Source organism: Mastigoproctus giganteus, chromosome 12, assembly GCF_048544385.1.
Source record: "Mastigoproctus giganteus isolate SK-2022 chromosome 12, ASM4854438v1, whole genome shotgun sequence".
NCBI lineage: Eukaryota > Metazoa > Arthropoda > Arachnida > Uropygi > Thelyphonidae > Mastigoproctus > Mastigoproctus giganteus.
In genome coordinates this window covers 88633201-88659427 of record NC_143586.1, presented here as the reverse complement: position 1 = coordinate 88659427, position 26227 = coordinate 88633201, and the positions used below count along the sequence as shown (strand labels likewise).

At 37.0% G+C, this 26227-nt stretch overlaps 2 protein-coding genes across 2 annotated transcripts in view; one reads left to right on the top strand and one right to left on the bottom strand.

Moving 5' to 3' along the window:
• brun (trafficking protein particle complex subunit brun) overlaps nt 1–10815 on the bottom strand; it is a 379016-nt gene extending 368201 nt beyond the window's left edge. Inside the window, exons 1-2 of the mRNA XM_090385832.1 lie at nt 10720–10815; nt 4441–4580 (exon numbers count right to left, since the gene is read on the bottom strand). Of these exons, the coding sequence (XP_090241958.1) occupies nt 4441–4510 (70 nt within the window). The 5' untranslated portion in view covers nt 4511–4580; nt 10720–10815. The remainder of the gene's footprint in view (nt 1–4440; nt 4581–10719) is intronic.
• A 504-nt stretch (nt 10816–11319) lies between these two features.
• The window catches only part of LOC150077255 (E3 ubiquitin-protein ligase RNF217-like), a 213542-nt gene continuing 198634 nt past the window's right edge, over nt 11320–26227 (top strand). The window contains exon 1 of the mRNA XM_090385831.1: nt 11320–12569. Within this exon, the coding sequence (XP_090241957.1) occupies nt 11506–12569 (1064 nt within the window). The 5' untranslated portion in view covers nt 11320–11505. The remainder of the gene's footprint in view (nt 12570–26227) is intronic.

Here is a 26227-nt window from a genome sequence, read left to right as displayed (position 1 = left end):
AGACACACTGTTGTCATTCACAAGATAACAGGTGATATTGTAAGCCAACTCACATTTTCAGGAGCTCCCATTTTTCTGTTCAAACAGAAATTTCGTGAAGCGTGATCGGAGGAGCACATTTCTGGAGGTAACTACCACAAAAAAAATAAAAATAATTTGCAGTTCCTGATTTATTGGGCTTTTCTGTTAGTGCAGTGTAATTATAAATGGGTAGTAAACTCGATCTTATTGTATTTGCGATAATACCGATAGCTCTGGACAGTGCTTTTTTTTGTAAAAAAACAGGTGTCGGTAATCATTCTTTGTTATCAGGAAAAATTGAAAATTAAAAGTACTCTAAAAAATTATTTCCTGATATCTTACTTTAGTAGTGATGTTTTTGGAATAAGAACAAATAATTAAGTATATTAACAAATAGTTTATTAAGCATAAATTTATTATTCTAGTATATAACAAAAATAATTAAAATTTGAGTAAAATAATTTCATAATAAAGTTTTTGTAGAATATTCCAAATTTTTATTAATCTTCACCCAACACACTATGCCGACTTCTTTTCTTAGTGTTTGCGTCTGTTGCTGTATGACTACCAAATCAACCATGAATCGACATATTCTGCTGGATCGAAGTGGGTCAGCAGTGGGTCTACAATTTTAAGAAATAGTAGTAAAGAAATTTTTTTTGTCATAAACAAAGCTCTGGCTAGGCTGACAATCAGATTCATTTGTGAAAATCCTCGTTCACAATTCACTCGATGAAATTGGTAACTCAGAGTGTCCATCAAATGCTTCAATTCTTCCGAAACCGTCTTTTCAATTAGGTATTCCCGAAATCCAGGAATTATCTCTTTCATTTAAATGTAACCTAATTGACAATTTTCTAACTTTGTTTTCGCCAAATGCCAACATTTCATGTTTAGAAGGTTTAATACAGTCGTTATCCTCGTTTTCCTTCTCTCGTCATCGATATTATCGCTAGTTCTTTGAACTAGTTGTTAAATTTGAATTTTTTCTTCTTTTTTTTGAAACTGTCCAAAATGTCAATGTCATTCAGATACTGTGACCATGTAAACAGAGATAGGGAAAATTTACAGAAAAAATGTGGATAATGCACTTCCGTGAAACAACATGATCGGGGTAAAAGAAGATCACTCTCCTAATTCGCTTACAGTTGATTCACAGTGGTGTCCAACCTCCAGCCCACACTGAAAGTGAACTAAAACATCATTTTAAATTTTGTTAATTATCAAAAAATTTTTCTCATTGAATGTTTTGTTCAATAAATGTAATTGTGTAGGTACTTAATAAAATTTTCAAATATTTTCAATTTTACTTTTACATGTAACAAGATAGGGAAAATGTAACACACTTAATTTTTCTCAAATCACTCAGTGTGTCCAGCAAAAGAATTCTAACTTTGAATTTTTTTGAATATGACCCCTGTACAGGAAAAGGTTGGACACCACTGCAGCAGAAGGTTGACCAGAGTCCATTGTCAGCATCAGGAATACCCCTTGATCTGCTCACTGACCAGTGTGACTTCTATATATGTGGGACAGGTGGTCGGATAGGTTTTACGAGTAAGTTGTAGAATGGTAGTCCCGTTAGCTCTCTTAATTTGTGCAGCAGCAGCAGCAGCATTAATTGCCTAAATTGCCTGAAGGCCAGAAATGCAAACAGTGCATACTGAGTTAAGTCTATCCTAATCCGTTCTTTATATGAAAATTTTCTACGCTCAACAGAAACTATTTTAAATGCAATTTCCAAGTGGGAACTCAAAATAATTTGCTACAAAAAGAGTTCATTAAACAGAGGTCCGACTGAGTAATTTAGAATTCTAAAAATGGTCATAAAGTTTTATATAAAAAATATCTTAACAACAGATAGTGAAAAATGCAAATTTGAATAGTAGGTAAACATGTGAAAAAAAATTTATGGAATATTACAAATTTCAAATTGTACTGCATCCAAATTGTCACACGTCACTGTTAATAAAGATGCCGGTAAGATGTACCACTGCGTAACATCCCAAAAAAAAGCACTGGCTCTGGAATTGTGTGGGTTTTTACATTATTATGTGCAATGTCTTTCCTTTTCCATGAAATCTTTAATCATATAAAAAAACAAATAAATTTTCAGAATCTTTTCTTCATTCCTATTTTTTAAGCTATATTTACTGTAATATTTATTTATTTATTAGAAATTTAAGATGTTTAAACCTGTGTTAGCAATTTTATTGGGTATCTAACTTATTTTAGGGTTTTAACCAGACTGAACATTTTTTTTTTTTTTTTGAGTGCTCCACCCCATCCCTATTTTTCCATAAGCCCTGTTGTTTTTATTGCATGAAATACCATAATGCGGAGATTTTTAGGAACACACATACCACGTTATAGCAGAACTGACTGTACTTAGATTTCCGGAAAATTTTTGACACTGTTGCACATACCCCCCAGGGACTCGCGTCTGGTGAGTATGGGCTTGGCACACACACCCAGGGTCCTGAGCTGGATATCATCATTCTTCTCTTTCTTGGTGATTCCCTTCTATTTCTGCTTTTCTCTCTCTCTCTCTCTCTCTCTCTCTCTCTCTCTCTCTCTCTCTCTCTCTCTCTCTCTCTCAGGGTAACTCAGAAAGTTTTTTTGCTTGGTACAGCATAAGCCTCAGGCTTCCTTGTACCATATGGCTAACAATAATAATAATAAGAGAATGCTGTACAAATTGGAGTGGTGTGGCATTAAGGGAAAGTTGCTTTTGTGGCTAAAGGGATGGTTGAGTGGGTAAAGACGAAGAGCATTCACGAATGGACGCTGCTCTTCGTGGACTAATATGTTAGTGGAGTCTCACAGGGTTCGGTGGTGGGTCCAATTGTTCTTTTCAATATTTATTATTGATAATGATGATAGTATATCAGGCAGGCTTAATGTCTAAGTTTGCAGATGATACAAAGGTTGGCAAGGTAGTTAATGACTAATGAAGGTATACTGCTGCAACAAGATCTAGAAAAATTAAGCAGATGAGCTGAGAAATGGCAACTGAAATTCAATATTGACAAATGCAAGGTAATGCATATGGGTAGTAGTAATCCCAGAATAACACATCAACTGTGCAGCACTACACTCTGAGTAGTGTAAAATGAAAAGGACCTGGGAATAATTGTGTAGTCTGATATAAAGTTTTCTGAGCACCGCAGACATGCTGTCAGGACCGGCCATGGAGTCAATGTATACAGGAATTTTGCTAGCAGGGATACAGAGGTGATTACCCCATTGTATAAGACACTGGCCAGGCCACATCTTGAGTACTGCATACAGGTCTGGTGACCTCATATTAGGAAGGCTGTAATGCTGCTGGAATGAATATAGAGAAGGGCAACAAGATTGGTGAGGGGAACAAAGGGTTGCTCTTACCAAGAAAGGCTTCAATTCTGCAAATTGCAGCAACTGAAGACTAGGCACCAGGTGATCTGATTGAGGTATTATAGGCTTTGAATGGCTCAACAACTGATCTGATTGAGGTGTTTCATACTTTGAATGACTTGAGAAAACTCAATGCTGATGGGATGCTTCCTCTTGCTGAGGGTACACATAAGGGGGCATAAATTCAAACTGAGGAAGGATGGTTGCAGAATGTATGTGTGTAAATGGGAAGGGTTTTTTTTTTTTTTTTTTTGGACGCTGTATAAGTTTGCTTTCTTCCATCATATACATCTACTAATGCTACGTTTTTTAATAAATTTATGTTAAATGTTAAACAGGTTTCATGACAGAAATATCGATAAAAAGCCTTGCTTTGGCAAAAAAACGCCAAATCTTTTAAAAGTTCTTTTTTTAATCTGGTTTTAATACTTCAGTTGGCACTACATCATGGACAAAAAGACTTTTATTTTACTGTAATTTTATCACCAGAATCACATTTTAGTCCATTGGCTGCATCAGAGATGTGCAGTTAGAAGAAGCTGCTTGATTTCTTCCTGTGGGGATATGTGAAGGACATTGTGTACAAGAACCCTGTGACCTCCCTCAATGAACTGAAGCTCAGAATTGTTGCTGCGATCGAAACAGTTACGCCGCAAATACTGGAGAACACTTGGAGGGAAACTGAATATCACTTGGACATCTTACGTGCCATGAAAGGTGTGCATGTTGAAATTGTTTAGCATTCTGCAGTATTGATTCTATAAATAATAAAACTTTTTGAGTTACACTTGCATATTCCGTAAACAGTTTTATTTTGTTGTTTCTGGTTTGAAAATTATAGGCCACGGAAACCCCAACAATAATTTTGAATCACCCTGTACATTGAATAATATCATATTTGCAATTAGCACTGTTTTCCTTTATAAAGTGTATTCAATAGAACATTTTCAATTTTAAAAAATACTGAACTTTTATTTAAAATGGATTTCTTAAAATCAGGAGTAATTAAAAAACATTGCTCACCAATTTGTTTTACAAGAATCAATAAGGCTTGATGATCTTCTGCCCGCTGAGTATAATCTGGAGAGCTCATGATGAGCAATATTTTCTTTACATTTTAAGGAAGTCGATTAATGATAACCATTGACTTAATATCTGGAAACCTATTAACATAGCTAAAATCATTATTTGTAAAGTTACTAAAAATTTATAATACAGTAAAAATGCTGAATATCAAAATAGTATTCCACAGGCATTAAAAATAAAACAATACTATCTTTGCTGTGCATAATTGCAGAACATGTAATTAGTAGGAAGGTAAGGTTTCAATGGAAGAAATTATCACTTGCACTGTGTGTACAAGTTGTTTCATAACACGTGGGCCATACTTTCATCATTGATTCAGGACCTGAAAAGAATGAAAAAGTTTGTGTATCCGATTCTGAATGGTTATATAGCTACAGCTATTTTGATTTTAAAAATTGGCTATGGAATTTTAAAAGGTAAAAAATAATAAATAAGAATAAGCACACATAAACCTAGTAAAATGTTTATTCATAACAGGCACATGATTTCTTATTCTTACTTTTTTTTATTATTATTATATTTTACCATTGAAAACTCCATAGCCATTTTTAAAAATTCAAATGGCAGTAGCTCTGCAACCATTCAGAATTGGACACAAGTTTATATAATTTTTTTCATTATTTCTGGTCCTGAATCAATCCTGAAAGTATGGCCCACATGTTATTAAACCCCTTTGTTATATATAAATAACTACATATGAAGAAAGATTTGAAAAATATATGGATTGTACCTGTTATCAGAGTCAGAGGCATCCTTAGTCTTGAAATTAATTTCTTTTTCAAAATACCATCCTTAAATCTATATACCATACAAAAATTGCTTGGTGATATTTCAAATATGTGCCATAGGCCAAACCTTTTATAGTACAGTGACCAAGATATTGATGGAAAGACCATTTCTTCTTTAATCTGGATTGTTTTTTGCAAAGTAGCCCTACACAAATACACTTACAATATGTTAGCAGAATAAGAACCATTTACAATTAAATTTTCTGGGACAAAGTATTGTAAAATTATTCCTTTAGCATCAAAATAGATCAACATCAATTTTTTTTTTTGGTAGGTTTAGCAGTACAGAATGTCTGGATTGTTGCTTAATCTCTGGATCATGATGCTGTTCCATGATTAGTCACAAATAACACTTTTGGATTAAAAAAAAATCTCAGTTTTGTTCTGCCCTGTCATAGTCATTGACAATTTAACTTGCTTTTGTTCATTTATACACTCGCCTTAAATAGACACCACACAAGTCTCCTTGTTACAATTGAGAGATTGAAGGTTAAATAAGAACACAGGAAAACGTGAATAACTCCAAGTAAAAAAAAGTGCAAGAGACATGAAATTTAAAAGACACCATTTATTCTATGCATGATGTTGCCACCTGTAAAACTAAGACTACAGAACTGCAAGCAATAAATAAGCAAGACATTCAGCATAGAACAAGTGTCAATAGTGGAACATTACAAAACAGAGTCATTTAACACTACTCTGATTTTTCTAGGCAATATCAGTGTCACAAGGCACCATCAATGTCTGGGATATAGACGCTTGTGAAAATATGTTTACAGAAACTGGGAATGGAAATGTATTGTTAGTCACGTTTTCACACTGAATGTTATGGTTGAGGAATGTTCAGCATGGGGTTAGGGAAAGTCTGGCAGTAAGTCCATGAGAAGGCTTGCACAACAAACGGGAAATGGCCTATGGCAATGCAGCAGTAAAGAAATTAAAACTGTTTCTATAAAAAGCACATGTCATGCAACTTTTGCCAGCAGATCGCAAAAAATGAAGCTACTACTATGGACAATTATTAGAAAAAGTGGATGAAGACGCTAAGATGTTAGATTGGACATTTTTATCTGATGAGGAACAGGTTTCATCTGACTGGTAAGTAAATTCTCATATTAGCATTAGTAGAGGCATTTGATGCAAAAAAGCAAGCTTATGCAGCATCAGCCAAAAAAAAAAAAAAAAAAAGTAACATAAATAAATAAAAATAACCACTTCCACTTCACCCCTCTGTTCATTCGAAATACCTGTCCAGCTGAGCCTTAAACTTATTTAGGCTATCAACTTCCACGACAAGGGATGGAAGTCTGTTCCACCTACCAACCACCCGCTGGCTAAAGGCAAATTTCCGCACATCTATCCTACATCTGTCTTTCCTCAATTTGAATTTATGCCCTCTCAGGTGATTATTCTGAGCAAGAGGAAGAATCCCATCAGCATTGAGCATGCTCAAACCATTCAAGGCTTTGTACACCTCTATCAGATCACCTCGCTGGTGCCTAGTTTCCAGACACTGTAATTCGCAAAACTTAAGATTTTCTTTGTAAGAGCACCCCTGCTATTAGAAAACAGATTTACAAATAAACCCTACATGGGGATTTTTTGGTGTACAAAAAATCCCCGTGTAGCACATAAAACTCCCCTACACTCTGTGATGATTGGAATGCAGTGTGCAATGACCCACAGTAGGATTGCTATTTCACAGAATACATAACCTCTCAGTGGTACACTGATACAGTCCTTGAATTCCTGAATATATACATAACAGGTGGTTATAAAATGTTTCCTTATTCAGAAGACCCTACGATTAGAGACAGCGCTGTGAAAATCGGTGGGCATGTCATTTAGGATATAGGGAAGCGATTTGTAGAATAAACAAATTAGTAACATTTCTGCCACCAGGGGAGAAATTGGCACTGTAAACGTGAGATGGAATACTTAACTTATGATTAGATTTTAATATTAGAACTTAGAAATCTACAGATATTGTTCTATGTGCTTTCCTTCACTTGAGATGACATTCTGAAAATGGAGGACTGCGTGCCACACAGTTTCGCATAGCATCTCATTGGGGATGTTGGCTACAAGCTGTTTAATGCTTGCTTTCAAATCAACAAGTGTCTGTATGCCACCATGGTAAACTCTGTCTTTCAGGTATCCCCATAGCCAGAAATCACAGGATTGAGATCTGCTGATTAGGCTGGCTAGAACTGTGGAAAGTCTCTAGAAAGGATGCGATCATTTCCAAATGTTGAACGGAGCAGTTCCTTCACTTGTCGACCAACATGGGGAGTGACACTATCTTGCATGAACACTACGGTCTCCACAGTGCCTTTCTTGCAGAGCGGGAATAATGTGATCTCTTAGAAGAGCACAGTACTGTGCACTAGTTGCTGCACACCTTATGGGGCCATGAGGTGTACACTCTTTAAAGAAAAATGGTCCAATTATAAACTCTGCTGTGAATCCACACCATACTGTAATGTACGAACTTTGTAGTGGTCTTTCATGCACAGCAGATGGACGAGAAGTTCCCCATATTCGGCAGTTTTGTGCATTTACAGCTCCATGAAGAGTAAAATGTGCCTCATCAGACCACAAGATCATTTGAGCCAATGTATCGTCAAGTTCCATGTGAACCAGAAATCGTAGAACAAAGTCTATTCATTGTTGCTGATCACAAGACTTTAGTTCTTGCACTATGTGAATCTTGTAGGGGAACCAGAGTACAATTATTTGAAAAAGCATAAAATTATTGCATAGTGTTTGCATACAGTGGACCAAGGAAAGTTCAAGTCTCTTGACACACCTCTGGCACTACTGACTGGTAGTATTTCGCATTCTGACTTGGAGGCCATTGCAACCGTAACTTCATCCACTACCTCTGTTCCGATACGTGGTCGTCCCCTGCCTGAAATTACACTTATCTCTCCGGTCACTTCAAATTTCTTTATTAGTTTTCAAAGGCTCACTGACATCAAAGGTCCTTTACACAAACCTTTAAGTTTCCAATATTCACGCAGTGCTGTATTAGCATTACTATTATTCTGGTAGAACAGTTTTACTAAAAGAGCACGTTCTTTTTTGTAAGAGCCATAATGGTTATTGATGGTGGCGTTGGCCTTTCTGTTTTTATCTAACAGGATGTCATTCGCGTAAGCAGCATGTCTTGAAGTAAATGGCAACTTTTACATATGTGCTGTGCCATTTTCCCCTGGTGGTGGAAATTTGAATTAAATACTTTTTTTCTTCTACAAATCGCTTCCCCATACCATAAGTGACATACCCACCGATTTTCACAGCACGAACTCTAACCGTTTTGACACTAGGATCTCCTGAATAGGGAAACTTATTTTATAATCACATGGTATATATATATATATATATATATATATTCAAGTAAATTAAAAATAAGTTAATGGAACAAATAAGCCCTGTGAGAAGTAACAGTCATTCTGTCATATGGCAAAATTATTTTGCCATATACTGGCCTTCTATTTAGAGTATTCTAAATTATTAGGCACATACTCCTTCCACAACATTCTTAATTTATTATCCCCCATCTCTTTAATGTTTCTATATTTATAATACTGGTTTTCACTGTACTCACTTCACGTAGAGCTTATTTTTAATTTGCCTATGTAACTTAATTTATATTATGTTTCAGGCAACGTGTTTTTGGTTATGCTGTGCACCCACTGATGTTTGTTCTTATTTTTCTTTATTTATTTTTTTATTATTATTCAGAATATATTAATTAATAGTAGTGTTAATTTCTATACACATATATATATAAAATTCTTATCAAATGATGAACAACTGTCAGAATACTGTTCTATTTTAAACTGCTATGACATATGTTAGGATAGTGTTTAATACTGTGACATTATTTACCATCAGGATATTCTTTATATTATTAGGATTAGAGTGACAGAAGAGGACTGATCCTATGAATTTATTGAGAGAGAGAGATACTAATGTAATAATTTCCCGTAAACCACATGTAATTCACTATACCTCTGTTGGCAGCTCAAAAACCATGGCTTTAATTTCACAAAAATATGAATTTTTTTTCATATTTTCACAAAAATATGAAAATAATATAAAACAGTGAAACACCTTTTTTTTTTCTCCATGATGTTCATTTTTTAAGCTTTTACCTCAAAGTTAACCTCTATTCCTCATTATGTACTTCTGTAATAAGCAGTCTGCCACTAGTATGGTTAACTGCTACCTAAATGTTCAGTCTGAATTAAGAGTTTCAACTAGAAAGAGTATAGGTGACTTCAATTAAGGAAAATGATACATTAAAATTTCTTAGCAACTGAATGGCATAGTGTTTCAAAAGTTTTCACAAAATGAAAAAAATAGATGTTATTATGCAAATATTTATCACTTTAATGTAAGTAATAAGTTATTCATCATTACTGTCCATTTTAAAAATGCTGCAAGTGACTGAGCAATTATATAATTGAGTTTATGCATAGATAACATTACATGCAATTTGAATATCTGATGTCACAGTACAATTACTTGATGAATGAGGCATTTGAAACACTGTACAATTCTACAATGATAGTGTTACTTTAACTGACCAAAAATATATAATTCGAAAAAAAAAAAGTGCATACATCTGAACAAGCAATGAATACAAATGAAGTAATTTACATTTTTTTAAATCTAAATTTCATTTATTTGTTATGTATATGAATACCAAAAACATTCTGTAAATACTTTCTTTAAAGTATTTAAGAAGTAAGCTCCAAGGTAATCAGACTTGCTGTGTATAATATAATTAGTTTTTTTTCTGTTCTATATAATTAATTATCAATGACAGATAAATTAATATTACTATTATCATTATTACATAAAGATGTTCATGTGGTTATAAGTCAGATTATATTTAGAAATCCTAAAAATATTTTATACTGCTTCTACAAAGAAGCTATAATTCTGACAATACTTCTGTCAGTCTACACGATCTTGTTCTTATCTTAAACTTATTCTACTTACAATTAAATAGTCGGCTGGTTACTTAAATCACGTTATTTTGTTTTACTAGTGATTTTCAATTAAGAGACTACATTAGTTTTAGTCTGATACCTAAGAGAAAATTTAATGATCGAATATTATGAATTTATCGGTTCCTCAAAAAATAGAAACTAAGCAAAAAAAAGAAATTCTTGGAATAAATAAAATTATTTTTCATAGTTATGTGTTCGTTTTATTCTGGTGATTTCTGAAATAAGAAACAATTTCACATTTAGTACAAATCTAGCATTGCTAGGATAAAAGCATACCAATATATAAACACACTGTATGTTAACTCTTACATCACGTGAATTGGAAAAAAATAAAACCATGTATATTACCAAAGAATGTTAAACCACGTATCATTTCTTCACCATATTAACACTGTTAGGCTTACCTAAATATATCTGTATATTTTCAATATACCATTTTCAACATGTATTTACAGAACAACGGGATAATTTCTGGTTGATTCATATTGGCAATCTCTATACGAACATTAAATTAAAAAATCCATATCACCAATTATTAGATCTCTACAATTTCTTGTTGACTGAAAACACCGATCAGATGATCGTTCCTCCATGTTGCACTCTTGAAACCGAAATCAATTACGCCTCACAAAGCTAGGTGGCGCTACAGTAGAATAAGAATCGATCAGGTGTCTTGTTTTCATCGGTATAGTTCACTTGACAGAAGCATTTCTGCGTTAGAAACGACAGTGCTAGGGAAGAGCTGGAGCGACTGGCTTACGTTGAGAAGAAATGAGTATACGGCATAACATCGAGTGTTTGAATTCTTTTGGTATAAGCAAGGAAGAATAATGAAGCAATATTCGATTCCTTTAACCAAACGTTATATTTATATTTCCACCTAGAAGTATTAGTAATGTGTTCATAGTGTTTTCAGGTTCGCTAATTCTATCAAGATAGGACCATATTTGTTACTAATGTAAGTGAGTGTTGCTGTCATATAATATTTATGAAATATAAATGGAACTACAATATCTAATTATGATGTTGATAAAGTTACCCCTGGTTAAGTATATACAGGATGCTTCACTGTAGTTTGCCGTTGAATAATTATTATGAAATGTTTATTATGAAACTGCTAAAAAGTTTATCATCAGTACATCACAATTTAGAAATACTGTGACCTTACTTTATAGTGTTAATAGCATACAATGGATAGGACTTCCACACCCATATGCAAACGACTGCGTGGTAATGATGAAGGTATGATTCTGAGCACTAACCACATACAAGAATATATACAACAGCAAAGGCATGCCAATGAAGAAAGTAAAACTTGCAGATATTTCACGGAAAACTGCGCTGAATTCACGGAAAATGAAAGTATTTCTCATTCGCATTCTTGCAGCGAGGCTTCTACAACGGTGCACCACCTAGCCTTTTTGTTAGACTGCTTTGTCTTATCATTCGGTCCAGAAATGCCACAGTTAGGAAGAAATCGTCCGGAACCAGAACCTGAACCTGCATTAAAAAAATATGATCGTAATGAATGGAACAATCAAACCAGAGATAACCAGCTCTGTGCGCTTCAAGTAAGTGATATTCCGTTTTTATGGGCATCGTCTAGTAATAATGAAGAAAGTTCGTCTTCTGCTGACATATGTGATAAAACGGTGACAAAGGCCCATTCTACTAGAAATGGATCTTATAATGACGATGAATTTTTTTCGTCTACTGCTGAGGATGAAGATAATCTGTCATTTCCAGATGAAGTTCTCATCCGAGAACTGTCTGAAATGAGAGTTCTTTTAGAAAGACTGTTAGAAACTCGAAGTGGTGATTTACGAGAAAATGCTGATCTTCATGATATTTTGTTCCTTCTGCCAGATGGAAACTTTCCTTCAAGGGAACCTGTTCCTCATTATCCAGTAGGCGACTTGGAATTTCAAGAATGTAGTATATGCTTCGAATTAGAGTGGTTTTATTTGAGACCATGTTGTTCATTTTCAGCTTGTAGTAAATGCTTAAAGAAATATTTTTCACAAAAGGTCGAATTTGGACAAGTAAAAATTGAGTGCTGCAATCCGAATTGCAAAACATTTATCCACAGAGATGAAATTTCCGCTCGTCTTGATACTCCACTAAAGGAGAAATTCCATAAACTGCTAATTTTGGCAAACGAGGATGCATGTACTAAAACATGCCCACGCTGCAATCATGTAACCAAAATTGATCGTTTTCGTTCGAAAAAATGTGACACAAGAAGGAGTTATCGGTAAGTAGGAAAATTCTCTCGTCATTCTTTAGTTAACTCTTAGGTTAATAACAATTTACACCGTTTTTCTCTGCTTACATGTTTCTGTAAGCAGAGAAAAACGTATCCTTAAAGCATTTTAATTATTCACTTCTTTGGTTTGAAGAAAGAGAGGTTAACTGATGATCAGTTTCATTAAACTGTAGTGCATTGAATCATTAATAGCAGGAAGGGTTTCAGTTTTGCAAATCAGTGTCTGGAGTCTAGGCACCTGCGAGGAGATCTGATTGAGTTAATTTAAGGATTGAATAAGCTCAGTGTTCATGGAATTCTTCTTCTTGCTCAGACTCGACACATGAGGGGGCATAAATTTAAATTGAGGAAGGATTGTTTGTAGGCCGAATGTGCGGAAATTTGCCTTCAACCAGAGGTTGGTTGATTGTTGACATAAACTCCCACCTGGCGTTGTAGAGGTGGATAGTTGAAATAAGTTCAGAAAGAACTAGATAACCTGTTAGAGTGGATGGACAAATGAAATGGAAAGTGTTGGGTTTTTTTTTTTTTTTTTTTTTACTGATGCTATATAAGCTTGCTTCATTTGCCACTACTACTAATAATAATTATCAATATTAGTATTTCTGAATGCAAAGCATATGCTTAATGCTAAACAAAATTCAAAGTTTTTTCGTACAATTATTTGCTATACATAACTTCTCCTCATTCATCTATAGTAATAGTTTAGATAGTGCAGACAAAAGTGTGGAGGTTATGTATAGTACGTAAATAAAAAGAGAATATTATTATTATTATCCATATGATGGAAGGAAGCCTGAGGCTTATGCTGCACCAGCCAAAAAAATTTCCCGAGTTACCCTGAGAGACAGCGCATTTGTTTTTCTAGTCATAAGTAGAAAGGAATCACCAAGAAAGAGAAGGATAATGATATTCAGCTCAGGTTCTCTGGGTTTGCCAAGCCCATACTCACCAGATGTGAACCCCTGGGGTTAAATGTAACAAAGAAAAGATATTGCTTGCATTTTGGATTATGTAACTCATAATTGTTTCATCTTTTTGAAATGCTATGCATTACTTTGAGTTGCCATCCTTTCAAAATCTCTGATCCAAAGACAATTTCGGTGAGTGGGAGGGTACCCAAGTTAGTCTTGAAATTTAATACCCTTAGATATATATATATTTTTTTTAAACCAAAGATTACTATTTTTATTTAGGAAAAAATTTCTACAAGTACTTCTTTGGGTGACTTGTATAGGATTTTTATTTCCCGTATAAGACTATGTAGATGACTTTCATCAACCGGTGAAATACCACCACTTTGCTTATTGGAGGCTTGAAGTGGCGAAACCCATGTTTAGTCTCTAGAGCAAAGTTTCCGGCATCCCCATCCCCCATACTTCTCCTTCAACCCATGCACGGTACTAAGTACTATAGGTTTTGATACCTTTCGTGTTTGGAGTTTTCATAATGAACACTGTATCAAGTGTTTTAAACTACAGTTGATAGTGGTACATGATACAAGTAATAGTTTTATAAGTTATATACATTTTAAAAAGCATAAGCATTGAGTTGGCTTTGCATTACAACACCTACTTCCTGGGCGACATTTTAACAATAATACAGCCTGTACACTTGATACGGACTCCACAGGTGCTGCAGGGTATCCCGCTATAGCGCTACCCATGCGTTCACTGTATGTCCAGTAATGCCAGCACATTTTCAGGTGGATGGTCGATATTTGGGATATGTTAGGTGGCCACAGCATGGAGAATTCACCATGGATATGCCCAGCAGCAGAATCATAGAGTTGAAAACCGGATTGATCAGACCAAGAAACGAATTTCCACATGTCAGTGGCCCAGTGTTGGTACTGATGTCCCCATGCAAGGCAGTTTCTTCTGGCTAACAGTGAGCATGGGTATCCGTGACGGCCGTCGGCTGCCAGTCTATACGAGCGATTTTCAACTCGCTGCACAGTGAGCAAGGTGCTAAAATTGTCAAGGTACACCATCAATTTTTTAGGAGAGATTTTATCATTGAAAATAAAACACGTATTAAGATTATGTTTAAAAGTTCAATTGCTAAAATTCTAATCATTGTGTTATTTTTTTAAATAATATTGATCTGGATTTCAAAAGATTTATTTTTAAAATTTATGTTCGTATTTGTTATTATTCAAATTATTGAAATAAGATATTGAAAAAGATGTTATTTATAAATATTAAAAAAAAAAGCATTAAAATGTGGAAAACTGTGCTTGGTGATGTCTCTTGTCCGAAGTCGGATGGTTGATACGCATACCCTCAGGTCCTCCTCCAATGTTTGAAGCCGCGACCTGTTCTTGCTCTTCATTGTGTTCATAGCAGAAAAGCCAGCCTCACACAGATATGATGTAGAGAAAGGAAGGAGTGCTTCAATTGCCTTTGTGATAATGGAGTACTCCTGTCGGAGAGACAACCAAAATGAGAGCAAATCTGTTGATTAGTGCTTTAGTTTCAGTCCTCTGTCGTTTCTTATTTTCCTCAGCTCATCTTCTTCTGCAACAGTTAATTCGTCTGATTCTAACGCACTTAACACAAACGGATCTCTTACTCAGTCCAAGGAAGATACATCAAGTGGAGGGAAGTACTTTTCAATGTTTTTACTCAGCAGTGACAAACTTTGTATAATTGGGGGTTGCTCTTACGAAGAAAGGCTTAAGTTTTGCAAATTACAGTGTCTTGAGACTAGGCACCGGCGAGGTGATCTGATAGAGGTGTATAAAGCCTTGAATGGTTTGAGCATGCTCAATGCCGATGGGATTCTTTCTCTTGCTCAGAATAATCACCTGAGAGGGCATAAATTCAAATTGAGGAAAGACAGATGTGCGAAAATTTGCCTTTAGCCAGCGGGTAGTTGATTGGTGGAACAGAGTTCCATCCCTTGTTGTGGAAGTTGATAGTCTAAATAAATTTAAGGCTCAGCTGGACAGGTATTTCGAACGAACGGAGGGGTGAAATGGGAGTGTTTTTTTTTTATTTTATTTTTGGCTGATGCTTCATAAGCTTGCTTTCTTGCATCATATACCTCTACTAATTCTAATGCTAATTAAATCAATGAGATTTTTGTCCAGTCTGCAACTTTTTGTCAGCTCAAATATTTCAACTTTGTTCTTTTTTTTTTTTTTTTGATTCTGGCTCCCCACAATGTTAATTTTTTCTTAAAAGAGTTAATTTTGTCAGTACAAGTAAGAATATTTTCATTCTTTCCCTGCATACTCTTGTTAAGGGTGTTCAAGGTTTGGGAAATGTCAGCTAGGAAAGCAACTTTATTGCACCAGGCTTCATCACTAAGCAGTTCAGTAACCTCAGACTCTTCAGACGGAAAAAAAAATAAGCTCTTCCCTCAGTTCATAGAACCTTGAAAGTACCCGCCCTCAAGATAGCCTCACTTCCGTGTGTAGTAAGAGTTGTGAGCAGCTTCCATGGCAGAACACAGTGCTGAAAACAACCTCGATTTTAATGGTTTACTCTTGATGTAGTTAACCATTTTGATCGTCTCATCCAGTACTTTTTGGAGCTTAGGTACTACTGACTTTTAAACGAGGCACTCTCTGTGCAGTAAACAGTGTGTAAAAACAATGCCAGGGTTCTTTTGCTTGACCAGGGCGACGAATCCTTTCAGGCTTTCCGACACAGAGGGAGCACCATGACAAGATATTGCTTACGTTTTGGATTATGTAACTCATAATTGTTTCATCTTTTTGAAATGCTATGCATAACAGGCGTAGATGCTGATGCATGATTTCCATAACAAATCGTGAGAACTGAAATAACTGTGGACAACGTCAAGGATGTCTTGGCCTTTTGTTGTTTCTGGAAGTGGTTTGCCAACTAAAAATTGTTCAATGATGTCTCCATTACAAAGAAACCTGCTGAATGCTAGCAGTTGATCTTTTCCAGTGATGTCAGTTGACTCGTCCAACTGGATGGCAAAAAAAGCGGCTTCTTTAATGTTAGCTATCACTTGTGACTGAAAAAAAAACAAACTATTATTTTGAGGCCACCCGAATAATTAAATTCATCTTCCGTGATGTATGTCATATGTCTGTTAATTGCGTGTGTTCTATGGTCGATTTGTGTGTTTTGCTGGATGAAAAACCCCAGTTTCTGGGGGGAATATAACTTGTGACTGAAAGGCTTGAGACATGTCTTGTATACGCCGACTAATAGTGTTATCAGATATAGGGATTTTCAAAATCTCTTTTTCATATTTCTCGCCAAACATAATATTTACAATTTTACAGCATGCTGGTAAAATTACTGACTCAGTAATTGTATGTAATTTCATCTTTTTTTGCCACGATTTCGACGACTGCATAGCTTGCTTCTTGAGCTTTGTCACTAATAGTTGTGATTTTGGTCCATTGTTCAGCCTGGCATGTTTGATCAACTATAAGCCTTTTATATTATTCAATTGGTTTCTCGCATAAATGTGAGTGCTTTTTGTGAAGGTGTCTTTTCAGTTTACTTGGAACCATAGCTTGGTTTGCCAATTTCTCACCACAAACAACACACTTAGGACGTGACTGCTCTTCTCCAGATGAAAAGAATCCAAAAGACAAATAGTCTTCATTATACTGGCATACGACAGTTTTAGAACTAATACTAACTGCGCTATGTATTATTCTACCAGAACTAGTGCCAACTACACTTGATTCATTGTCATCATCTAACTAACGTTTTTTAATTAGAAATCTGTCCATGTCTAATAAGCCCTAAAAAAATAAAAATAAACTAAATTCAGAAATAACAAAATAATTAAAACGAAATAGAAATAAACAAAAATGCATTACTGCAAACTCACTCGGAATAACATACCCGATGCAAACAACAGCTGACTGAAAACACACTGGTGGCCTGACAACATTGAAAGGTGGGGTGGTAAAAGTACATTGCAGAGTTATTTTGGGATCTAGAACAACAGGGACGGAAGTTCTTGGAATTTTACTGTAATAACTTTTTTTAACTGTTATCATTTTCATTCTTATCGGCCTTTCATGAAAAATATACAGTACTGTACTTCTAAAATTTACCTCGACGATTTTTTCGTGATTGGCTCAACCCCTGTTGAGCCAATCACGGTAGACTGGTGACACCACAAAACAGGAGCACTTTACCATGTTGGCAGTTGTCGAGATACTGGCACCTGCACGTCTTGCCCACAATCATTCCACGTTCGAAGTCTGAAAGATCTCGATGCTGACTTATTCTTCTTCGCAGACACTCAAACACTGATCGCTGCGTGTGCTGACTGCAATCTTATATCAGCTGTTCCCTACTTTGGGCCTTCATCAGCGACACAAATGTTGAACGCTCTAATAATATAAGATAATATTATATTCGTCTAAATATATATATATATATATATAATCATTCACTGACATCAAATAAAGTAAGGGCAATAGCCCTATACAGCCAAGCTAGATGAGTTTACATAAATTAAATGGTAATAACGTATGAAATAGGTGTGTGTGGCTTTCACAAAGGAATAGAAGAAAATAAAAATGCAACAAGCTCAATGAAACTGGAAATAACAAGTCTGCAAAAGTTTAAAGTTTCATATGAGTGAATCTAATATACTTTTTCTGTGCACCTTACCGTGTCCGGACATCAGAGTCAAGATTGAAAGAAGTTGTTGATGAATGAAGAATCAAATCTGTGTTATTCTAGAGAGTTTGGACTGAAGAGACAGAGTGGCTCTGGTAGTTCTTGGGTTGAATTTTCCACCGAAGGAAGTCGCAGATGTTAAGGAATTCCCTTTGACCAATGATCAGAGTTATAAAATACTGAATCTTTTTGTATTTCCAGCGATCAGTAAATGGAACGACTTTTTTTTTTTTTTTTTTTCTTCTTCTACCACTCTATGATGTCTACACTGGTAGCACATAGTGTGCATAGTGTGCATAGTATTAGGGTCAGGCGCCACCTGTGGTTTCCCACATCTGCGCCATATGTTCGCTGTGAAGGAATACAGTACTACTGTAAATGCCAGAAAAGTGTTGTGTGTTGTATATGACATATTGCGTTAGGTTCTGTTGTGTGTCCTGGCATTTGGCCGCAGGGCCCCTAGTGGGACTCCACGTTGCCCGCACACACCACTAGGAGGTAGCCAGTCTGCCCATTATTCTCTGGCTTGTCTCCGCCAGGGTCGCCAGAGCTTCCTGGACGGAGACAAAAAAAAAAAAAAAAAAAAAAAAAGGTAGAGTTGGGGAAGTACAGAGTGTACGCAAGAAAGGAGGGTATAGCTAGAAATATGGAGGATGTAGGCGAAGGTATCCTCCAGGTTATCAATGGAGCAATAAGCGCCATCAGTTGAAAGGGGAACCCGGGAAGGACAATAAATAAGGCAGCAAGAGAGCCGTGTGCAATTTGCCACTGAGGAATGAGATGGTCCATACGTCAGTTGATCCTATCCAGGTTAAGATCGGTTGGCCAGTTAGGTTAGGATCAGATGTTTGGGTTGTTCCTATTTTGTGTTGGCAATAGGGTGCTCCGTCTTGTGAAGAGGGCTTGTGCAAACTTGGTAAACTCATAGTAGTAGTTTTCTTCTGTGATGAATAAGTGTTCGTTTCCTTGAGGGTTATCTTGTATACGAGTAAACAGGATGCTGCGGAGGTCCTCATAGTGTTGGCAGGTATATACTAGATGGTTCCAGTCTTCTATTTCACCACATGCACAGTAGGGGTTGTCAATGATTCCCATGGATGTTAATTTATGGTTTATTGATCCGTGTCCAGTGATGAGGTAGGTGGTATGAAGACCAGGAGAAAACCAAGTTGGAGATTTAGGAAATACGGCATTCACATAAGGTATAAATTTCTTGGTGATTGGGCCCTTGTCGGTAGCAGTCCATCTGTCCTGCCAGGTCTGAAGTAGTAGGATGGCAATTTTTTTCTTTTCCTGCCTGATTTCATTCAGGTTATTGATGGAGTGTCCAAGGATAGTTGCTGGTATACCCCTGGATAGACAGTAGTGGAGGCCCCTTCGAATAACCTCCAGATCAAGCGGAAGGACGCCCGCAAGAACCTGAAGGGCTGGGTTGCTAACTGTGCAGCATGCCCTTGTAATAGTAAGAAGGATGGTGCGCTGGATGGTTCCCAGTTTACGTTTGTTGTTGTAAAGAGTTGCCCTGCGAAACCAGCACAGTGGTTATAATCACCGCGTGGAAAAAGCCGGGTTGGAATTTGGACAATGATGCGAAGAACTTTTATAGGCTATTTTCACTCCGTGGCCAAGTCAATCAGTATCAGTGCAGACAGCAGGATTTTTCACCAGGAAACTCTGGTTTTTTGTCCAGCAGAATAGGCAAATATACCAGAGAACACACACAATTTATGGGCAGATAATATAGCTCTTGAGTGGCCCTAATATGACAGTTTTTTAACTGTTTTATGATCAGAGCAATGATAACAAAACCCAGTACCGACCACAGTGTATTTAAACCTGCCACAATATTACATTTGGTCATGCTGAAATTGGATCGATATGGTTTCCTGCTATCAACTAAACGTTGGCCTGAATATTAAAAAGTGTATAATAGGTGCTGGAGAAAAATTATGCCATTATCAAAATATCGTGAAAACATGTAGAAATAGATTCAAAAACCTGTTCCTATGCCTTGTGTCATGAGTGAATATTTTCTGTATATGAAACATATACTGTACACCAGTGGTTTATAGATAGGTGTGGAAATGACTTTTCAAAACTTTATTTACATAGTTCTTGTTGGTTGTAGGGTTTTATGTGCATGAGCAACTTAGGTCATATGCGCCGGATATAATATGTCTGTAAATTGGACAAAAAAAAATGTCTGTTTACTGGAAAAAAAACGAGTTTCCGCAAGTAAAACCATGCTACCCTCGCCTGAGACTGACCAACTCAACCAAGTTGTGATAAAGACCCATAAAACTTCCTCCCATTACTAAGGGGATTCGAACTCGGTTTTATTTATTATTTTTTTTTTTCCCACTCGGTGTGAGGAGGATGGTGATAATACCAATTGTGCTACCCACCAGGGCTTACATAGTTCTAGTTGACTATCTGTATTAATTTGCTACCCACAAATTAATACAGATAGTCAACTCCCATAGACGACTATGATAGTACACCGCCACCGGTTACCTAAGTAAACAGACTGTTATAGGAGTTCTTTAGGCTAAAAAATAGTCACCTCAGCGCGCTACAAACATTGCCGCATCGCATTTCTCCCTTGTGGATAGCACAGTTGGTAGAGTCGCCGTTATTCACACCGGGTGGAACAGACCCTGAGTTCGAGTCTCGTCGATGAAGTGAGGAATTTTTGTGTACTCTTTTCACAACGTGTCTGAGTTTGTTGGTCTCAGGCAAGAGTAGCGTGGTTTTTTCTCCCGGAAACTCGGTTTTTTTGTCCAGCAAAAAGTTGTTGTTGGATTTTAGGAGCATCGCGGACTAAGGCGATGTTCCTTCGTGTATGTGAGTTTTCGGGAGTTAAAACCATGCTGTCCTCGCCTGAGACCGACTAACTCAGTCACGTTGTGAAAAGCTCCATAAAAATTTCTCCCGTCATTGACGGGATTCGAACTCAGGTCTTTTCCACCCGGTGTGAGGAGTACGGCGATACTACCAACTGTGCAACCGACGAGGGCCCAGCAAACAGGTTGGTTGGTTTTTGGTTTTTAGGAGCATTAGCAACTAAGGCCATATTGCTCCGGGATATGCGGTGATCATTCCCTGACCTTTCCGCATCCTCCGTATTTGGTGGTGACGGGCTCGAACCCCGGTCTAATCAAGAAGCGTGTGCTACGCACTGCTGCTCCTTCCCACCTGGCTACGGAGGCGCCTCACCCAGCAAACAGAAAATCGATCACAGAACACGTGCATTTTACAGGCCGTATAGAGAGTGCAATATGGCCTTGGTTGCTTGATGCCCCTAACACCTTACTACTACAACAAATAATCGTCACATTAGCAAGCTTTTAACAGTAGGAATTTTCCCACTATCATTTAGCGCGCTTTCATCAATGTTGAAAGCGCTGTATTATTGAGGATGGCTATGATAAAATATCACTCCTTTCGCAAGGTGCATCCAGAAACTACTATCGGCCCACTACATTGCCACTATAATGGAACGTATAATCCATTTAGCCTTCAATGCTATTATGGCGTCCAAGAGACGGCACTTCTTTTATTAAATTTTTCTGCTTTTCTTTTTATGTGTGTAAATGGAATGAGATGAAATCTTCCCGTGTACGCAAGGCTCACTATGAAATTTGGTGTAGTCTGAGCTAGTAGCACAGTGGTATCGTCCTCGGGACCTTTTCCACCGAGTGGAAAAGGTCCCGGTTCGAATCGCGAGGAACTTTAATGGGCTTTTTTCCTTTCCGTGGCTGAGTTAGTCGGTCTCAGGTATAGATATATGTATTGTTTCTTTTATATCCCCATATATGTATTGTTTCTTTTATATCCCCATATATGTATTGTGTCTGTAAAATGCGCACTTTACAGACACAATACATATATGGGGATACAGAAGAAATTCTGGGTGACTCTAATAAAAAAATTTGAATTTGAAGGCTCATCAATATTCTCTAACTAGTTAGAGAGTACTGTGTATTTCGATATACTATGAAATTACGAGACATTGATTTTTTGTGAAGCGTTTAACAGACACTAGGCGAGAAAATGCGTTCTTTTTCTTCTAAGCAATTTGCATTCCCATTGGCGTCTGTGATGCCAGCGACAGGTGTCTAATCTTGCCGTACAGCCTTCATTTCGCCGGCTAAACGCGAACAGCTGACAAAAATACAGACGTTCACATTGCGCCTACGAGACGCCACGCAAGCGTCTAGGTTTCAATCTAGGTTCTTTTTTCTTAATTTTCTAAAAAAAAATAAGCTTAAATATTCGTGTGGATACACCATAGATTGCTCTTAAACGAAAACTACGATAGCAGTGTAAAGGCATCATCGTTTCGACTGTATCTCATATTGTGATCATCCTTCACAACGAGTTACCATGTATTGTACACAATACATGGTAACTCGAGATTATTAATGTTTCATAATTTCATGGATGATCACAATATGAGATACAGTTGAAACGATGCCTTTACACTACTATCGTAGTTTTCGTTTAAGAGCTATCAATGGTGTATCTACACTAATATTTAATAGATAATTTTAAGCTCTTATAATATTATGCCTTGTTGCATTTGGATTTATTATAAAAAATAAGATAAAAACTTTATTATTATTAGTTTCTCTCATTTATCTTCGATATTTTTAATTGGGTTTAGCAAATAATAATTAATATAGACATCGTTTTCAATTCAATGAAAAAACTAAAAATTTATTTTTTTAAAAATAAGTATCACAGATGTCACGAGAGTATCTTTGTTAAATTGAGAACGCAAGTGACGAAAGGTTAAAAATGTTCTGCAGGTTGGCACCACATCCAAAAGATCTCATTGCATCTAAAAATCTACACTGGCTACTGTTCGTGGCGGCGATCCAAGCAGCCCTTCTGACTGTACTGCTTAGAGCTTGTGTAAGGTTTCTTTGAACCCTTTTGGTTTTCAATTTGGACAGCGGGAATTAGAACTAATGGTTTTTCTCACTCCTTCGAACGCAGGTTTTTATCAACTGAATGAACCTCCATTTGGCCGTAATATAGATTGTAGACTATAGTGTTAGGGTCGAGCGCCACCTGTGGTTTCCCACATCTGCGCCATATGTACACTGTGAAGACTGTAAATGCAAGAAAAAGTGTAGTGTAGTATTGTGTTGGGATCTGTTGTGTGTCCTGGAATTTGGCCGCGGGATCCCTGATGGAACGCCACGTTGCCCGCACACACCACTAGGAGGTAGCCAGGCTGCCCATTATTCTCCGGCATGTCTCCGTCAGGGTCGCCTGAGCTTCCTGAACGGAGACCAATTAAAATAATAATAATAATAAAATATATATATAATGAAATAAATAAAAATATATTAAATAAAAAAAATAATAAAAATTTAAAAATAAATAAATAAAAAATAAGGTAGAGTGCGGCAGTACAGGGCGTACGGAAAAAGATGGGGAATGAAAGTAAGAGTAAGGCGATGTAGGTGAGGGCATCCCCTAAATTGACAGTGGAGCGTATGCCCCACCAGGAGAAAAGGGGGAGGGGATAACTCCAGAAGGGTAGAAAAGCCACTCAGTGAGAGTGCTGAGTGTGACATATTTTGCGGTGGAGTGGTCAAGACCACTGGAGCCTACCCAACCATGTGGAAAATTAGCAAGTAATCCTACCCTGGATATTCCAGGGTTAGCAAGTCGATGCTGGTAAAACGGTCAAGTACAAGTCCCTTACAGGTTTGTATCCCTGGCTTGAGTTGGCTGTAGAGTCCTGTGCCTAGAAAAGAGGTTCTGTGCGTACTCCGTTAATAATTTGTAGTATTTTTCGTCAGAAATTAACAGGTGCTCCTGTCCTTGAGGCATGTGCTGGTGTACAGTGTTCCTCGAAGATTGTCATAAATTGGGCAGTTATAAAGAAGATGGTCCCAATCTTCAATTTCTCCACATGTACAGTAGGGGTTATTGATGATTCCCAAGGTAGTCAACTTATGATTTATAGAGCCGTGTCCAATTATAATATATGTACAGGAGAGAACCAAGGCGGCGACTTTGGATAAACTAGTTTGACATCCGGGATGAATTTCTTAGTTGTTAATCCCTTGTCCGTCTCCTCCCATCTTGTCTGCCAGATTTATAGTACCATGGCAGCTAGTTTCTTCTTTTCTTGCTTACAGTCAGTGCGGGTGTCGATGGTATGTCCAAAGATGGTAGCTGGGATTCCCCGCCACAAGCAGTAGTGCAATCCTCGACGGATAACCTCCAAGTCAAGGGGGAGGACACCTGGAGGGCCAGAGTGCTTACTGTGCAGCAGGCCCTGGTAAACTGAATTGTCTGCTGAATTGTTTCTAGTTTGCGTTTATTGCAAACAATTATTGCTCTATGGTACCAAATCCCGGATCCGTATGTAATAACAGGGAGGAATATAACTTTATACAGGAGTTTGAGTGTTCTCCAGTTCAGACGCCTGTTACTCGGACGATTAGGGCTGTATAATTTCTGATTTTTTCTTGAAGGTATGAGAGGTGCAGGAAGAAGGAGAGCTTCGAATCCAGGATGATACCCAGGTGTTTTAGGGAAGTTACCAGCTTGATGGTTTTTCCTTGTAACTTGATCTAAGGAGGCCTTGATATTTGTACGGTGCCTTTGAGAAGTATGGATTGTCTTCTGTGGAGAAATCCGGAGTTTGTGTAGAGTCGCCCAGTCCTGTAAGATCTGTAGTGCTTGATTTCCAGTGGCCTCTAGAGCTGCTCTGGTGTCCGCTGCGATGGAGATGGTAATATCATCTGCGAATGCTTGGACAGTAACAGAGCCCAGATCCAGGCCAAGTAACTCATCAAGGACGATGTTCCAGAGGAACGGACCGAGGACCGAACCCTGTGGGCAGCCTATGTAGATAATTTATGAGGAGATGGTGATCTTCCTGTTGGAAAGGTAACTTTGTATACACTTGTATAAGTTGGCTGGTATGCATGCCAGTCTTAGCCTGCGAAGAATGCTTGGCCACCAGAGCATGTCAAAGGCCCCGGCAAAGTCAATGAGGAGGAAGTACTTGTAATTAGTGCTGGCTGCAGCTTGGGTTATTTGACTAGTCAAACATAGTTCTTTAAAGTTATTTTTTATTTAAATTAGCGTACAAACTTATTTAGCAATTTAAAGAGATGAAAATATGTTCATGCCGTATAGCATTCAGTAATTATTAATTCACAGACATTGGTAAATGTACATTTCTTTCCCCCCATCCCCAAGCGACCATTAACATGGAACCCTGGAAGCAAATGCATTTGGGTAACAATTTCAGTGGTAGAAAGTATTTTTTCTCTTTATATTCAGGCGCTTAAGAATCTTGACATGGTTCTGTTTCTCTCCCTCCACTTCCAGAAAATTTCTGGTGACATTCATGGTTAAGGTTGAAGAAGATACTCTAGTACCTATGTTGAAGGAATTAAAAACTACTGTTTGAGTCTCATTATTCCAACAGATATCCTCAATGTATATGTTTTGTAAAATTCACAGTTTGTTGCCTACATCAGTTAAACAGTTTGACTAATGTTGACCATATCAACCTTATACTGATGATATAACTACTTAATTTTTTGTTTTGTCTTTTTCTCTCTTATTCTTGCAAATTTACACTATCTTGAAAGCACTTTTGGATGCACAATTTAAAAAAAGGACCTGTTTCTTAAGTAAGATCCCAACGCCAAGAATGTTTTCCCACTGTCATGAAATGTCACTGCTTTCCAACAGTGTGCTACTCATACCATGTTACCAAAGGTAACCGGACAGAACGTTTTTATTGTATCAATAAAATAGAACTTTTTATTGATACAATACAGTATTTACTAATGTGTTGGGCAAACTTTGAACTTAATTATGTAAAATATCCTCTTCAGTAGGCTCCAAACCAATTTTTGAATAGCAAGAACGCTGTAATTTGGTCCTTCAACACAGGAATCAAATGATTCCTGCATTGATTATGGGCGTGTTGGCTTGGTCCTAAGCAGAGGTTCCAGTTTATTTCAAAAGGGGTTA